Genomic DNA, 18,769 nt, shown 5'->3' with positions numbered 1-18,769 from the left:
TAATCTTTTCCTGTAGTTCATTCACTATAGCTGATGAATGAGCCTGGACCTGAGAATGGGAATTCTTCATCTAAACATTGAGGTCTTCATTTTGCTTTAGTGAATCCTACAACTGCATCTGAAGGCCGTCCTTCTTCCAGAAGTTGCATGATTTTCTGCTCCAGATGCCCGTTGGTCACCATAGTGTCCATTAGTTTTTGTGTGAGCTCTGAACTTCAGCCCCTTTAGCCATGAACTTTCCCTAAAAATCTTGCTGTTTTTTTTCTAAATCGGACATCTTTCTCCTAAAACCTTTCAACTTCTTCCCATCTCCTCTCTGCCTCTTGCATCTGAGAATTCAGTCCAGCGATAGCCTGCTCATGGGTTCTTTATCTGATCAACAGCTTGCCTCTCCTGCTCTTCGGGAGAGTGGCCTCCAGTCTCTGCTTCTAACTTACCTCTTGCTTGCTCTTCTTCCAACTCTTGGACTTTTATAATACCCCTTTTAGGTGAGCCAATTCTCATTTGAACAAGACCCCTCCCCCAAAGATATCAGAATTTTGTTTTCTTTTCCATTTCACTCCACTTAGAATTTTTTAAAGGTTTTTCAGTATATTATATTTTATATTAAATAGTACAATTGAAAAATACAACTGATACCAGAAAAAACAAGCCCTCCGATAGTTACATTGATGGATAAGAAAAGAGTTATGATTTTTTGAAAGTTGGGGGAGGGAAACCAAAATTTGAAAAAAAATAAAAAAGGGGTTAAGGAAGGATTGATTCGCTTGGGCCACACAATTAGCTCTTCATCTAATATCCATGTTTACATGTGAGTCAGACAACTAAATCTACCAAAAATACTCCTTTGAGGGCAAAAGGACTTAACTGTTGAGCACAGCGGTGGGTGAGTGTGAAGAAAACATCAGGTTGAAGAGCAAAACTCGAGCTGCACCTTCAGTATAGGAAAACCTTAAAGAGGTTGTCCAAGATAAAACTTCTTTGTTAAAAGGGTGCCACCGTGTGAAAATATAATAAAGAGCTTATACTCACCTCTCCCCTCAAGTCCTCTGCCGGTTGGCTATAGGTCCCCTTGCTGACATAAGGTTTACAGTCTGCAGCAGCCTGTTTACGGGACATCACAGGCTGCTGCAGCAAATGACAGAGATCAGTCATCGATCACTGTGGTCAGCTGCACAATATTTCTACAGCACCTCTACAGGAAAAATGTAGTATTGCGTGACACTCATTCAAATGAAAGGGTCACTCAATGTACTGCAAAGCAGAAGCTGCTCTTTGTAGTAGTCCCTAGTTCTGGCTAATAGAAGGGGGGTCTACAATTAGAGGACTTCCCTCTACAACGTCCATATATCCTAACAGGGCTTTTATGCAAAGTTTGCCCTATTGCAGCTGTATTTTGTCTATGGAGAGAGCAGATAGACTTTCATTGTGGCAGTCAGTACATTGTCCTTTCCTCTCGCGATTGACAGAATTCATGTATTACAAATAGAGATGAGCGAGCACCAAAATGCTCGGGTGCTCGTTACTGGGGACGAATTTTTCGCGATGCTCGAGGGTTCGTTTCGAGTAACGAACCCCATTGAAGTCAATGGGCGACTCGAGCATTTTTGTATATCGCCGATGCTCGCTAAGGTTTTCATTTGTGAAAATCGGGGCAATTCAAGAAAGTGATGGGAACGACACAGAAACGGATAGGGCAGGCGAGGGGCTACATGTTGGGCTGCATCTCAAGTTCCCAGGTCCCACTATTAAGCCACAATAGCGGCAAGTGTGCCCCCCCCCTCCCAACAACTTTTACTTCTGAAAAGCCCTCATTAGCAATGCATACCTTAGCTAAACACCACACTATCTCCAACCAAGCACAATCACTGCCTGCATGACACTCCGCTGCCACTTCTCCTGGGTTACATGCTGCCCAACACCCCCCCCCCCCGCACGACCCAGTGTCCACAGCGCACACCAAACTGTCTCTGCCCAGCCTTCAGCTTCCCTCATGCCACGCCACCCTCATGTCTATTTATAAGTGCGTCTGCCAGAGGAAAAGCAGGCACACACTGCAGAGGGTTGGCATGGCTAGGCAGCGACCCTCTTTAAAAGGGGCGGGGCGATAGTCCACAATGCTGTACAGAAGCAATGAGAAATCCAATCCTGTGCCACCTCCATCTGGAGCTGCACACGTGGGCATAGCAATGGGGAACCTATGTGCCACACACTATTCATTCTGTCAAGGTGTCTGCATGCCCCAGTCAGACCGCGTTTTTTTATAAATAGTCACAGGCAGGTACAACTCCGCAATGGAAATTCCGTGTGCACCCACAGCATGGGTGGCTCCCTGGAACCCACCGGCTGTACATAAATGTATCCCATTGCAGTGCCCATCACAGCTGAGGTAACGTCCGATTAAATGCAGGTGGGCTTCGGCCCACACTGCATGCCCCAACCTGACCGGGCTTTTTAATTCATAGACACAGGCAGGTACAACTCCCTATTGTGAAGTCCCTGTGGACCGACAGCATGGGTGGATGCCAGGAAGCCACCGGCGGTACATAAATATATCCCATTGCATTTCCCATCACAGCTGAGGTAATGTCATGTTTAATGCAGGTGGGCTTCGGCCCACACTGCATGCCCCAGTCAGACTGGGGTTCTTTAGAAGTAGACACATGCAGTTACAACTCCCTGTGGACCCACAGCATGGGTGGGTGCCAGGAAGCCACCGGCGGTACATAAATATATCCCATTGCATTTCCCATCACAGCTGAGGTAATGTCATGTTTAATGCAGGTGGGCTTCGGCCCACACTGCATGCCCCAGTCAGACTCGGGTTCTTTAGAAGTAGACACATGCAGTTACAACTCCCTGTGGACCCACAGCATGGGTGGCTCCCTGGAACCCACCGGCGGCACATAAATATATCCCATTGCAGTGCCCAACACAGCTGATGTAACGTCAGCTGTAATGCAGGTGGGCTAAAATGTAATTTGATTACACTGTGGGTGAGGGCCCCAAAAAATTGGTGTACCAACAGTACTAATGTATCTGAGAAAAATTGCCCATGCCCAACCAAGAGGGCAGGTGAAACCCGTTAATCGCTTTGGTTAATGTGGCTTAATTGGTAACTACGCCTGGAGGCAGCCCAGTTAAAATAATAATTGGTTGAGGTGAAAGTTTCAACGCTTTAATGAGCATTGAAACGTATAAAAATTGTTTACAAAAATTATATGACTGAGCCTTGTGGGCCTAAGAAAAATTGCCCGTTCGGCGTGATTATCTGAGGTTTCAGGAGGAGGAGCGGAGGAGGAGGAGGAATATTATACACAGATTGATGAAGCAAAAAGGTCCCCGTTTTTGATGGGGATAGAGAACGATGCTTCCATCCGCGGGTGCAGCCTACATATTGCTTAGGTATCACTGCTGTCCGCTGGTGGAGAAGAGAAGTCTGGGGAAATCCAGCCTTTGTTCATCTTGATGAGTGTAAGCCTGTCGGCACTGTCGGTTGACAGGCGGGTACGCTTATCTGTGATGATTCCCCCAGCCGCACTAAACACCCTCTCTGACAAGACGCTAGCCGCAGGACAAGCAAGCACCTCCAGGGCATACAGCGCTAGTTCAGGTCACGTGTCCAGCTTCGACACCCAGTAGTTGTAGGGGGCAGAGGCATCACGGAGGACGGTCGTGCAATCGGCTACGTACTCCCTCACCATCCTTTTACAGTGCTCCCGCCGACTCAGCCTTGACTGGGGAGCGGTGACACAGTCTTGCTGGGGAGCCATAAAGCTGTCAAGGGCCTTAGAGAGTGTTCCCCTGCCTGTGCTGTACATGCTGCCTGATCTCTGCGCCTCCCCTGCTACCTGGCCCTCGGAACTGCGCCTTCGGTCACTAGCGCTGTCGGATGGGAATTTTACCATCAGTTTGTCCACCAGGGTCCTGTGGTATAGCATCACTCTCGAACCCCTTTCCTCTTCGGGTATGAGAGTGGAAAGGTTCTCCTTATACCGTGGGTCAAGCAGTGTGTACACCCAGTAATCCGTAGTGGCCAGAATGCATGTAACGCGAGCGTCACGAGAAAGGCATCCTAACATGAAGTCAGCCATGTGTGCCAGGGTACCTGTACGCAACACATGGCTGTCCTCACTAGGAAGATCACTTTCAGGATCCTCCTCCTCCTCCTCCTCAGGCCATACACGCTGAAAGGATGACAGGCAAGCAGCATGTGTACCCTCAGCAGTGGACTAAGCTGTCTCTTCCCCCTCCTCCTCATCCTCCTCATGCTCCTCCTCCTCCTCAACGCGCTGAGATATAGACAGGAGGGTGCTCTGACTATCCAGCGACATACTGTCTTCCCCAGGCTCTGTTTCCGAGCGCAAAGCGTCTGCCTTTATGCATTGCAGGGAACTTCTCAAGAGGCATAGCAGAGGAATGGTGACGCTAATGATTGCAGCATTGCCGCTCACCATCTGGGTAGACTCCTCAAAGTTTCTAAGGACCTGGCAGATGTCTGCCAACCAGGCCCACTCTTCTGTAAAGAATTGAGGAGGCTGACTCCCACTGCGCCGCCCATGTTGGAGTTGGTATTCCACTATAGCTCTACGCTGCTCATAGAGCCTGGCCAACATGTGGAGCGTAGTGTTCCACTGTGTGGGCACGTCGCACAGCAGTCGGTGCACTGGCAGATTAAACCGATGTTGCAGGGTGCGCAGGGTGGCAGCGTCCGTGTGGGACTTGCGAAAAATGTGCGCAGAGCCGGCGCACCTTTCCGAGCAGGTCTGACAAGCGTGGGTAGCTTTTCAGAAAGCGCTGAACCACCAAATTAAAGACGTGGGCCAGGCATGGCACGTGCGTGAGGCTGCCGAGCTGCAGAGCCGCCACCAGGTTACGGCCGTTGTCACACACGACCATGCCCGGTTGGAGGCTCAGCGGCGCAAGCCAGCAGTCGGTCTGCTCTGTCAGACCCTGCAGCAGTTCGTGGGCCGTGTGCCTCTTCTCTCCTAAGCTGAGTAGTTTCAGCACGGCCTGCTGACGCTTGCCCACCCCTGTGCTGACACGCCGCGCGACACCGACTGCTGGCGACGTGCTGCTGCTGACACATCTTGATTGCGAGACAGAGGTTGAGTAGGAGGAGGAGGAGGAGGAGGGTGGTTTAGTGGAGGAAGCATACACCGCCGCAGATACCAGCACCGAGCTGTGGCCCGCAATTCTGGGGGTGGGTAGGACGTGAGCGGTCCCAGGCTCTGACTTTGTCCCAGCCTCCACTAAATTCACCCAATGTGCCGTCAGGGAGATATAGTGGCCCTGCCCGCCTGTGCTTGTCCACGTGTCCGTTGTTAAGTGGACCGTGGCAGTAACCGCGTTGGTGAGGGGGCGTACAATGTTGCGGGAGACGTGGTCGTGCAGGGCTGGTACAGCACATCAGGAAAAGTAGTGGCGACTGGGAACTGAGTAGCGCGGGGCCGCCAGCGCCATCATACTTTTGAAAGACTCCGTTTCAACAACCCTATACGGCAGCATCTCCAGGCTGATAAATTTGGCTATGTGCACGTTTAACGCTTGAGCGTGCGGGTGCGTGGCGGCGTACTTGCGCTTGCGCTCAAACACTTGCGCTAGCGACGGCTGGACGGGGCGCTGACAGACATTGGTGGATGGGGCCGAGGACAGCGGAGGTGAGGGTGTGGGTGCAGGCCAGGAGACGGTAGTGCCTGTGCCCTTAGAGGGGGGTTGGATCTCAGTGGCAGGTTGGGGCACAGGGGGAGAGGCAGCGGTGCAAACCGGAGGCAGTGAACGGCCTTCGTCCCACCTTGTGGGGTGCTTGGCCATCATATGTCTGCGCATGCTGGTGGTGGTGAAGCTGGTGGTGGTGGCTCCCCAGCTGATCTTGGCGCGACAAAGGTTGCACACCACTGTTCGTCGGTCGTCTGCACTCTCAGTGAAAAACTGCCAGACCATTGAGCACCTCGGCCTCTGCAGGGTGGCATGGCGCGAGGGGGGCGCTTTGGGAAACAGTTGGTGGATTATTCGGTCTGGCCCTGCCTCTACCCCTGGCCACCGCACTGCCTCTTGCAACCTGCCCTGCTGCCGCCCTTGCCTCCCCCTCTGAAGACCTGTCCTCAGTAGGCGTAGCAAACCAGATGGGGTCAGTCACCTCATTGTCCTGCTGCTCTTCCTCCGAATCCTCTGTGCGCTCCTCCCTCGGACTTACTGCCCTTACTACTACCTCACTGATAGACAACTGTGTCTCAACGTCATCGTCCTCCTCACCCACTGAAAGGTCTTGAGACAGTTGCCAGAAGTCCCCAGCCTCATCCCCCGGACCCCGGGAACTTTCCAATGGTTGGGCATCAGTCACGATAAACTCCTCTGGTGGGAGAGGAACCACTGCTGCCCAATCTGAGCAGGGGCCCGAGAACAGTTCCTGGGAGTCTGCCCGCTCCTCAGAATGTGTCATTGTAATGGAGTGAGGAGGCTGGGAGGAAGGAGGAGCAGCAGCCAGAGGATTCTGAGTTGCAGCAGTGGACAGTGCAGAACTGTGGGTGGACGATAGATTGCTGGATGCACTTTCTGCCATCCACGACAGGACCTGCTCACACTGCTCATTTTCTAATAAAGGTCTACCGCGTGGACCCATTAATTGTGCGATGAATGTGGGGACGCCAGAAACGTGCCTCTCTCCTAATCCCGCAGCAGTCGGCTGCGATACACCTGGATCAGGAGCTTGGCCTGTGCCCACACCCTGACTTGGGCCTCTGCGTCCTCGCCCGCGTCCACGTCCTCTAGGCCTACCCCTACCCCTCAGCATGCTGTATTACCAGTAATGCAGAAACAGAACGCTGTAATTAAATGTGCCGCTTACGGAACGGCAGGAAATAATTTTGCGCAAGCCTGCTGTAACACTTAGCTGGCTGCGTATGAATTTGGAGAACTACTACACCCAGCAGAGACCCAGAACACTGAGGACAGTCACAGGCAGCCCAAATAGATTTTTTTCCCCAAATGTTTTTGCAAAGGCCCACTGCCTATATTCAATCAATATGTCTTCTGTCCCTGCCTAAGCGCTTCTGGCCCTGGAGTATGTCAAAGAACTGCAGACTGTTGCACTGTGGACTGCAATACAGCGGTGATTTAACAGCCCAGACAGAGCCAGGAAATAATTTTGCGCAAGCCTGCTGTAACACTTAGCTGGCTGCGTATGAATTTGGAGAACTACTACACCCAGCAGAGACCCAGAACACTGAGGACAGTCACAGGCAGCCCAAATAGATTTTTTTCCCCAAATGTTTTTGCAAAGGCCCACTGCCTATATTCAATTAATATGTCTTCTGTCCCTGCCTAACCACCACTTCTGGCCCTGGAGTATTACTGCAGGGCGCAATGCTCTGCACGGCCGATATACCAAAAAAAAAAAATGTGCAACACTGCAAAAAGCAGCCTCCACAGTACTGCACACGGTTAGATGTGGCCCTAAGAAGGACCGTTGGGGTTCTTGAAGCCTAAAATACTCCTGACACTCTCCCTATAGCAGCTCCACCAAGACAGCACTTTCCCTCCTCTATGTCAGAACGCATCTGTGGCGAGCCGCGGGAGGGGCCGATTTTTATACTCGGGTGACACCTGATCTCGCCAGCCACTCACTGCAGGGGGGTGGTATAGGGCTTGAACGTCGCAGGGGGAAGTTGTAATGCCTTCCCTGTCTTTCTATTGGCCAGAAAAGCACGCTAACGTTTCAGAGATGAAAGTGAAAGTAACCCGAACATCGCGTGGTACTCGTTACGAGTAACGAGCATCTCGAACATGCTAATACTCGAACGAGTATCAAGCTCGGAGGAGTACGTTCGCTCTTCTCTATTTACAAACAATGTCTGTATTCTACTGAAGGAACTGGAGAGAGCAAATCTGGAAATGTTGATCTCTCATAAGTCACTCCTATAAGTGATTTGAATAATGAACATATTTTAGGCAACTGATTAAAATGCTGTTCAACAATATCTTAAAAGTACTGTTTTAGTAAAAAAAAATCTTGACAAAATTGTGTTAGTCTTTTGGTCCAATGTCAGGAGGGTCTGGCAGCACCAGACCCCTCTGATCTCTTCTATAATGATCATTTACAACGCTTTTATGCTGTACCTGATCATTCGGACCATCAGAGACTTCTGACACTTCCTCCCAGCATCTGCGCTGTATATACAGGACATGCAATAACGCAGATGCGGGGAAAGAGGTCAGAGCCTGTGCTAATCAGTAGTGGCTGGACTGGAGCTACAGAGCAAGGTAAGAAAAAAATTCTGGAGCTGTTGCTGCCCCACCAGGAGTACTAGGGGGCACAATTACTACTGCAGCCACTATACTACTGGGGCCACTATTGCTACTGGGGGCTAATATTACTACTGGGACACTATTACCACGGGGGGCCACAATCACTACTGGGACTCTTGGGGCCTCTACTACTACTAGGGGCACTATTAATACTATTAGTACTAGGTACACTGAGAGGGGGCACAATTAGTATTGGGGTCACTGTGGCTATGCAAGTCCAATTGAAACTAAACTCTCCACTTCTATAGCCCACCAGGGAAGTTTTAATTAGTATGAAATATATTTCTCCTATTTTCTGTAGTCTAAACCCGGTGACGTCTTGTAGTACAAACACTACGGTAAATGATTATTGACTACCAATCACGTACCACAATTACAAACTCAGTTCTTATTAGTAGGTTTCAGGTACGGAAGTGTATCAGCATGATGGAAAGTTGATGAATTGTTTTTCCATGTGTTTATCTATGGGGTACCTCAGTGTTCAGTTAGCCACAAAGCCATTTATGACCATCTTGAAAAACACAGGGGTGATAGTGGGGGGTATTGCTGGCTGTACAACAGAACTGTGCTGCAAAGAAAGGGTGCAAATTTTGAAGTATGACTATACTATTTTTATGCTGCTTGCTAAATTTTTGGAAAAAGGGCAGGATTTAGTGTAGATCCCAGCCAAATTGCCTTGATTGACGCCAGAAAATGGTACAGGTTATAGTGCAAACTGACACCAGCTCAGAGCTGACATGGAGTTGACTGTCTGGTGCACGGAGGTTAGCGATGCACCTTATTTATTAAGAGATGTGTACCACCTAAGACAAAGGGAAATTGTCTAAGAATTGCGCCTTTTGTATTATATTAGATACAAAGGTGAAATCACACTCACCTCGTGCCCAGTGGGGGAAATCCCACCTGCACCCTGTAGCCAAGTTAGCATTGAATAGAGTTTTATTGCAAATTCACATCACTACGCATTTCGACACAATAATGTGCCTTTTTCAAGGATAAAAACATGTACATTAAACAGATATATATATACAGATTAACTTACTATGAGGAGTCCGTCTAGAGTACCACGCGATACATTCTGACGTCATCTATGGGGGAGTAGATCACGTGTCCTATCCTTGGAACACATCGTGCGTTCCAACATTTGACAAAACTTTATCAGTTGTGTTTCTCTCTAACATAAACAGTCAACCTAGAAGTGATTACGTACCTCATGATAGACATATCTATTCAGGTTAGTGACTATTGCCAATGCTATATGCAACTTGTATAATAATTCTTACAGATCCTCTTCTAGTTCACAATTATAGATTAGTATACATCTATAAAATTCAAATAAATTCTTTTTTTTAAACCATAAATTAGATACAATAAATATAATGCATGTGGACATAATATAGAATCATTTTTTGTTTATATATCTCTATCTCAATGTGTGGCACCACCATAACTCCCAGACAACATGCCCGCTGCCTTGGGGTCATATTTGACTCTGATCTCTTTTACCCCCTACATCCCGAACATGTCAGCTGCACCTCAAGAACATCGCAAGAATCCGCTCTTTTCTCACTGTAGACACGCTAAAAACGCTTACTGTTGCCCTCATCCACTCCCGGCTCGATTATTGCAACTCGTTGTTGATCGACCTCCCCTGCACCAGACTCTACCCTCTCCAATCCATCCTGAATGCGGCAGCCAGGCTCATCTTCCTGTCCAGCCGCTACTCGGACGCCTTTGCCCTGTGCCAGTCACTGCACTGGCTGCCCGTTAAATACAGAATTCAATTTAAACTCACTACCTTCATCCACAAAGCCCTCCACAGTGCAACGCCACCCTATATTGCCTCCCTCATCTCAATCCATCACCCAGCCCGGGCACTCCGCTCTGTTACCGAAACTAGACTGCACACCTCTTTAATTCGAACTTCTCACTCCCGCCTCCAAGACTTCTCCAGAGCAGCACCGGTCCTCTGGGATGCCCTACCAAAGGCTACCCGGGCAATCCAGGACTCGAAAAACTTCAGGCGTGCTCTAAAAACGCACCTCTTCAGGGAGGCATACTGCATTCCCTAAACCAGGGGTCCCCAACCACCGGGCCACGGACCGGGGCGGGGGCGTTGGGTGTTTAGTGCCGGTCCGCGGCACCGCCGGGAACTTTTGCCCTAAACACAAGGCCCGCGGGCCGAATCCGGCATGCTGCCTTGTGTTTGTGGCCCGCGGCGTCCCGACGCCGCAGACCACTGAAGCGATTACCAGCGGGGGCGCCGCAGCTCCCCGCTGGTAATCGCGCTGATCCCGGCGCACACTGACCTCAGTGTGCAGCCAGGATTCTCCTCCCCGAGTCCCCTGCTCATTAGTTCCGCAGGAGAGGACTCGGGGAGGAAGCATTCCGGGCTGCACACTGACGTCAGGGCAAGCAGACAGAGAGCGACGCTGTAGTAAGTATATTGGTTGGGGGGCTGCCTATTACTGGGGGGGCTGCTTACTACTGGGGGGCTGCCTATTACTGGGGGGGGGTGCCTATTACGGGGGGGAGGGGTGCTGCATATTATGGGGGGGCTGCCTATTACTGGGGGGTGGGGGCTACTTATAACAGGGGAAGGGGCTGCTCATTACTGGGGGGGCTAGTTATTACTGGGGAGGCTACTTATTACAGGGGAAGGGGCTGCCTATTACTGGGAGAGCTGCCTATTACGCAGGGCTGGTTATTACTGGGGGGGGGGTTATTACTGGGGGGGACCTGCGCATTACTGGGGGGGTTGCTTACTGGGGGGGCTGCTTATTACTGGGGAAGGGGTTGCCTATTACTGGTGGGGGGGCTGCCTATTACTGGGGAGGCTTGTTATTACTGGGGGGAGGGCTACTTATTACAGGGGAAGGGGCTGCCTATTACTGGGGGGGGCTGCCTATTACTGGGGGGAACCTGCTTATTACTGGGGGGGCTGATTATTACTGGGGGTGGGGGCTACTTATTACAGGGGAAGGGGCTGCTTATTACTGGGGGGAGGGTGCTTATTACTGGGGAGGGGCTGCCTATTACTGGGGGGGCTGCTTATTACTGGAGGGGCCTGCTTATTACTGGGGGGATTGCTTACTGGGGGGGCCACTTATTACAGGGGAAGGGTCTGCCTATTACTGGGGGGGGTGCTGCCTATTACTGGGGGGGGGGCGCTGCCTATTACTGGGGGGGGCCTGCTTATTACAGGGGGGGTGCTTATTACTGCGGGTGGGGGCTACTTATTACTGGGGGGGGCTACTTATTACAGGGGGAGGGGCTGCTAATTACTGAGGCGTGGGGGCTGTCTATTACTGGGGGGGGGAGATAAATTATATGCTGCCCTATGTGTGTGCTGGGGGGGATAGATTATATACTGCCCTATGTGTGTGCTGCCAGGACATTCTAAATGTCATAATTAAATAAGAATGCACTAAACTCCAACCCCCTTCATAACCCCGCCCCATATAACCAAAGCCCCGCCCATGCCCCGCCCAACCCTGCCGGGCCTTGTAAAAATGGTCTTGCTTGAAGCCGGTCCCTGGTGCCAAAAAAGGTTGGGGACCACTGCCCTAAACAAACCCCTCTGTACTCCGCCTGATAACATGCTCCCTGACCTACTGACTGCAATCCCTGCTAGCCGTCTTAAACCGCTCCTGCAGTCATAATGATTCTGCCGTCACACGACTAAACGTCTGACCCTTGTCTATGTGTATAGCATCCCTCACACTCCACCTCGCCATACCGTGCACATCTCCAGCCCCTTTACCTTCTGTATCCCCCCATTACTTGTAGTATGTAAGCTTGTTGGAGCAGGACCCTCACCCCTATTGTTTCCATCAACTGATTACTATGTAACCGGGGTTCTGTAATATTTGTTCTTTTGTCTTTCTGTATTCCCCCTGTCTATGTAAGCGCTGCAGAATATGTTGGCGCTATACAAATAAAGATTATATATATATAAAGTGTTTTGTTTCTTTTGTATTAATTAGGATAATTGATTAAATAGTTAAAATTGTGGTTTATAATTTTAAATCCTCTCCAAAATTCCATTTAACCCATTGGGTGTCAGAGTTTTCCATCTAAAAATCCAGAACATTTCCTTCCTGCGTAGATCTGTGATGGATTTTGTTGCCAGATGTTCTGAAGGTGTCACTTTTAATCCTTTCCAATCAGTTATGTCTGTTTGTTTTTTTCTAAAATAGATCCCTTTTTAGAATATTCCATTTTTTTCTAAAATTCTTTTTATCTCCACATTATTGTTACTTTAGTTATAAATGAACATCTTTCCTCTTTGTGATCTTTTTCTTTTTCTTTCATCTCGGTTCCTTCTTTATTCTTAGATTTGTCTGTTTTCTTCTTCCTCATTTGTAAGTCTTTTATATGCATTTTCTACTAATTTCGCTGGATGATGTTTTTCTCTAAAACAAGTTTTTATCATTTCTGCTTGATCTTTGAAGTCTTCTTTTGATGTACAATTTCTCAAAATCCTTTTTAGCTGACTGTAGGGAATATTATCTTTCCAGTATTTTGCGTGGCAGCTGTAATAGTTCAGATAAAAACTACCATATATTATTTTTAAGCTGTTTGCTAAATTTTTGGAAGGTGGGCAGGGTTTACGCCAGAAAATGGTACAGATTATAGTGCAAACCAATGGCAGCTCAGAGCTGGCATGGAGTTGGCTGCCCGGCGCACGGAGGTTAGCGATGCACCTAATTTATTAAGAGATGTGTACCACCTAAGGGACATTTCGCACAGGACAGAATATTACGCACCAAAGTTGTGGAATCTGCCATCCTGCGGAATATTCAGCACCAAAACCCACACTGCTAATGGGCAGATCTCCATGCAGAATTCAAAATAGTAGAATTCTGCCAGTTAGGCTTCTTTCACACGAGCGCATATCGGCCGGCCGATATACGCTACGTTGGGGGCGGAAAACCTGGTGAACGGGCGCAGAAACCAAACGTTTGTGCGCCCGTTCGTAGGGCCTGGTAAGGCCGGTGCAAATGCGCCGACCTTATCAGGCCATCTTCCATTTCCCCTCCCTCCCCATCACAGGCTTACCCATCTTCCTCTTAGCTCGGTCTGTGCAATGGGAGGGGGGCAGGGAGGAGCTAAGCACTGGTCCGCCCCACCTCCTCCCATTGATGGCTATGGACAAGGGGCGGGGAAAGGGCTGGTGCTTAGCTCCGCCCATGCCCCGCCTCTTGACTATAGCCATCAATGGGAGGAGGCGGGGCTGAGCTGCGGCTATCACCCCCCCTCGCCGTCCCGCCCTCTCTAACTGCACAGAACGAGAGAGGAGGAAGGCAGGTGAGCCATAAGCTCCCATAGGAACCCGTGCAGCGGCTGGACGTATTCGGGACCAAACATAGTTCCAGAACTATGTTTAGGGCCCGACATAAAAACGCCTGGCGCTATATTGGTTGGCCGGGCGTTTTTACTTCTCACAAATACGCCCATGTGATCTGATGCATTGGAATCCAATGCATCAGATCACAGCGCATATCGGCTGGCCGATATTCGCTCGTGTGAAAGAAGCCAAAGGGTGACTGCCCACTACAGTTCTTTTTCACTGCGAAATTCGCAGCGTTTTTTTTTCTCCAGGGGTCTATGGGACTTGTTAATGTTAAAATTGCATTGCGATTTTGCGGTAAAATGCGTTTTTAACATTAGGAAGCCCCATAGACACCTGGGGGAAAAAAAACGCCGCAAATTCGCAAACACTAGTGGGTAGTCACCCTAAGGGTGAATTCAGACGATCGTATATCGCCGGCCGATATACGGTGTCTCTCTCTGCAGGGGGGGGAGGCTGAAAGAGCCGGGAGCAGGAACTGAGCTCCCGCCCCCTTTCTGCCTCCTCTCCATCTCCTCTCCGCCCCTCTGCACTATTTTCAATGAGAGGAGGCGGGGCTAAGTTCTGGGATTTAGCTCAGCCCCCGTCCCACTTCTCCTTATTGAAAATAGTGCAGAGAGAGACGCCGTATATCGTGAATACCCAGCCGATATACGGTAGTCTGAATGCACCCTATGGCAGATTTTGATGTGGAATTCCGGGGCAGCACATTTCAAAACGCTGCTGCGGAATATTCCGTCCCATGTGAAAAGGCCTTAAGGCCCCATCACATGAGTGTCCGCGCCTCAGCGCAACGAATCTGCGCACTGAACAATACCTTTTTGCTCACACATCAACGTACTTTACTGTCATTTTTGTGCCCAAAAGGCAAAATAATTTCCGCAACAAACGCACTGATTGAGATGCTAATTAATCAAACGACTTCAAGATGTGTTCTCTTTCAATTGAAATTACGCAGCATATCACGTATCTCCTTGCATATTGCAAGCGCTTTTTGCACCCCCCCACCCCCCACCATTGACTTCTATGGTGCACAAATGCGAAGCAAAATAGTGCATTCTGTGTTTTTTTTTTGCGTGACCGAAATGCGCAGAAAATACGCGCATGTGAACAAACCCATTGAGATCAGTGGGTTCTATTCTCTGTTTATTGCAAGCACAAATTTTACATCCAAGCGGGGGGCTTAGTAGAATGGGCAGCACAGTTTACACTACATCAGTTGTGGTAATTATACCTAATTACTGGCCCGGGCTACATATAGCGCTGCATACATTCATAGAGAGCAATAATACCGCCGGTGTCTTCCTGCTTTTCTCAACTATTTTTTTGTTTTGTTTACAGCAGCAGCAACCAAACGAATAGGTTGGGCAACTTATCCGGGAGAGTCACCTAAAAGGAACTGTACTACTACTATTCGTACTACTAGAAGCCACCATCCATCCAGCCCTAAACTGACCACTACTACCACTAGTAGCCACCGGGCAACCAGCACCTCAACAGAAGCTTCTACAGCAAGTAACAAACCTAGCAAAACCACCAGTGAACTCAGCCCTACAGTAAACCCGACTGTTACTAACATCACGACTGAACCGCCACGTAGTACAGTGTCACCTGCAGATACCGCGTCTATTACAGGAACCATTCATCCTACAGACCTTTCTCCTGTTACTAGAACCAAACTAGAGGAAAATACTACTCCACTCATCATCCAGACCACTGGGGAAGGTACTACAGACCACTCCGCTGTTACTAGTACCCAACCAGAGGAAAATACTACTCCACTCATCATTCAGACCACTAAGGAAGATACTACAGACCACTCTGCTGTCACTAGTACCAAACCAGAGGAAAATACTACTCCACTCATCATCCAGACCACTAAGGAAGATACTATGGACAACTCTGCTGTTACTAGTACCAAACCAGAGGAAAATACTACTCCACTCATCATCCACACCATTAAGGAGGAAGGTATTACTGACCACTCCGCTGTTACTAGAACCCAACCAGATGAAAATACTACTCCACTCATCATCCAGACCACTAAGGAAGGTACTACTGACTACTTCGCTGTTACTAGTACCCAACCAGATGAAAATACTACTCCACTCATCATCCAGACCACTAAAGAAGGTACTACAGACCACTCCGCTGTTCCTAGTAGCCAACCAGAGGAAAATACTACTCCCCTTATCATCCAGACCACTGAGGAACATACTACAGACTACTTCGCTGTTACTAGTGCCCAACCAGAGAAAAATACTACTCCACTCATCATCCAGACCACTAAAGAAGGTACTACAGACCACTCCGCTGTTACTAGTACCCAACCAATTGAAATTACCCAGCGTATCATGTATCTCCTTGCATATTGCATGCGCTTTTGCACCCCCACCCCCCACCATTGGCTTCTATGGTGCAAAAATGCAAAGCAAAATAGAGCATGCTGCGCTTTTCCTTGCATGACCGAAATGCGCAGAAAATACGCGCATGTGAACAAACCCGTTGAAATCAATGGGTTCTATTCTCTGTTTATTGCAAGCGTAAATTTTACATCCAAGCGGGGGGCTTAGTAGAATGGGCAGCACAGTTTACACTACATCAGTTGTGGTAATTATACCTAATTACTGGCCCGGGCTACATATAGCGCTGCATACAGTCAGAGAGCAATAATACCGCCGGTGTCTTCCTGCTTTTCTCAACTCTTTTTAATTTTTTTGTTTACAGCAGCAGCAACCAAACGCATAGGTTGGGCAACCTATAAAGGAGAGTCACATAAAAGGAACTGTACTACTACTATTCATACTACTAGAAGCCACCATTCATCCAGCCCTAAACCGACCACTACTACCACTAGTAGCCACAGGGCAACCAGCACCTCAACAGAAGCTTCTACAGCAAGTAACAAACCTAGCAAAACCACCAGTGAACTCAGCCCTACAGTAAACCCGACTGTTACTAGCATCACGACTGAACCGCCACGTAGTACAGTGTCACCTGCAGATACCGCGTCTATTACAGGAACCATTCATCCTACAGACCTTTCTCCTGTTACTAGAACAAAACCAGAGGAAAATACTACTCCACTCATCATCCAGACCACTAAGGAAGATACTACAGACCACTCTGCTGTTACTAGTACCAAACCAGAGGAAAATACTACTCCACTCATCATCCAGACCACTAAGGAAGATACTATGGACAACTCTGCTGTTACTAGTACCAAACCAGAGGAAAATACTACTCCACTCATCATCCATACCATTAAGGAGGAAGGTATTACTGACCACTCCGCTGTTACTAGTACCAAACCAGAGGAAAATACTACTCCACTCATCATCCAGACCACTAAGGAAGGTACTACAGACCACTCTGCTGTTACTAGTACCCAACCAGAGGAAAATACTACTCCACTCATCATCCAGACCACTAAGGAAGATACTACAGACCACTCTGCTGTTACTAGTACCCAACCAGAGGAAAATACTACTCCACTCATCATTCAGACCACTAAGGAAGATACTACAGACCACTCTGCTGTTACTAGTACCAAACCAGAGGAAAATACTACTCCACTCATCATCCAGACCACTGGGGAAGGTAGTACAGACCACTCCGCTGTTACTAGTGCCCAACCAGAGGAAAATACTACTCCACTTATCATCCAGACCACTAAGGAAGATACTACAGACTACTCTGCTGTTACTAGTACCAAACCAGAGGAAAATACTACTCCACTCATCATTCAGACCACTAAGGAAGATACTACAGACCACTCTGCTGTTACTAGTACCCAGCCAGAGGAAAATACTACTCCACTCATCATCCAGACCAATAAGGAAGATACTACAGACCACTCTGCTGTTACTAGTACCCAGCCAGAGGAAAATACTACTCCACTCATCATCCAGACCACTGAGGAAGGTGCTACAGACCACTCTGCTGTTACTAGTACCCAACCAGAGGAAAATACTACTCCACTCATCATCCAGACCACTAAGGAAGATACTACAGACTACTCTGCTGTTACTAGTACCAAACCAGAGGAAAATACTACTCCACTCATCATTCAGACCACTAAGGAAGATACTACAGACCACTCTGCTGTTACTAGTACCCAGCCAGAGGAAAATACTACTCCACTCATCATCCAGACCAATAAGGAAGATACTACAGACCACTCTGCTGTTACTAGTACCCAGCCAGAGGAAAATACTACTCCACTCATCATCCAGACCACTAAGGAAGATACTACAGACTACTCTGCTGTTACTAGTACCAAACCAGAGGAAAATACTACTCCACTCATCATCCAGACCACTAAGGAAGATACTTCAGACCACTCTGCTGTTGCTAGTACCCAACCAGAGGAAAATACTACTCCACTCATCATCCAGACCACTGGGGAAGGTAGTACAGACCACTCCGCTGTTACTAGTGCCCAACCAGAGGAAAATACTACTCCACTCATCATCCAGACCACTAAGGAAGATACTACAGACTACTCTGCTGTTACTAGTACCCAACCAGAGGAAAATACTACTCCACTCATCATCCAGACCACTGAGGAAGGTGCTACAGACCACTCCGCTGTTACTAGTACCAAACCAGAGGAAAATACTACTCCACTCATCATCCAGACCACTAAGGAAGATACTACAGACCACTCTGCTGTTACTAGTACCCAAACAGAGGAAAATACTACTCCACTCATCATCAGGACCACTAAGGAAGATACTACAGACTACTCTGCTGTTACTAGTACAAAACCAGAGGAAAATACTACTCCACTCATCATCCAGACCACTAAGGAAGGTACTACAGACCACTCCGCTGTTACTAGTACCCAACCAGAGGAAAATACTACTCCACTCATCATCCAGACCACTAAGGAAGGTACTACAGACCACTCCGCTGTTACTAGTACCCAACCAATTGAAATTACGCAGCGTATCACGTATCTCCTTGCATATTGCAAGCGCTTTTGCACCCCCACCCCCCACCATTGGCTTCTATGGTGCAAAAATGCAAAGCAAAATAGAGCATGCTGTGTTTTTTTCTTGCGTGACCGAAATGCGCAGAAAATATGCGCATGTGAACAAACCCATT

The 18,769-nt window shown here is 48.6% G+C and overlaps 1 protein-coding gene across 1 annotated transcript in view; it reads left to right on the top strand.

Moving 5' to 3' along the window:
- The window catches only part of LOC136581113 (mucin-17-like), a 37,931-nt gene that overhangs the window by 2,162 nt on the left and 17,000 nt on the right, over positions 1–18,769 (top strand). Inside the window, exons 2-3 of the mRNA XM_066582099.1 lie at positions 15,002–15,955; positions 16,388–18,556. Coding sequence (XP_066438196.1) covers positions 15,002–15,955; positions 16,388–18,556 — 3,123 coding nt within the window. The remainder of the gene's footprint in view (positions 1–15,001; positions 15,956–16,387; positions 18,557–18,769) is intronic.

Source organism: Eleutherodactylus coqui, chromosome 10 (genome assembly GCF_035609145.1).
Source record: "Eleutherodactylus coqui strain aEleCoq1 chromosome 10, aEleCoq1.hap1, whole genome shotgun sequence".
Lineage (NCBI taxonomy): Eukaryota > Metazoa > Chordata > Amphibia > Anura > Eleutherodactylidae > Eleutherodactylus > Eleutherodactylus coqui.
The sequence above is the reverse complement of the archived record's forward strand: the minus strand, read 5'-3'. Positions and strand labels throughout refer to the sequence as shown.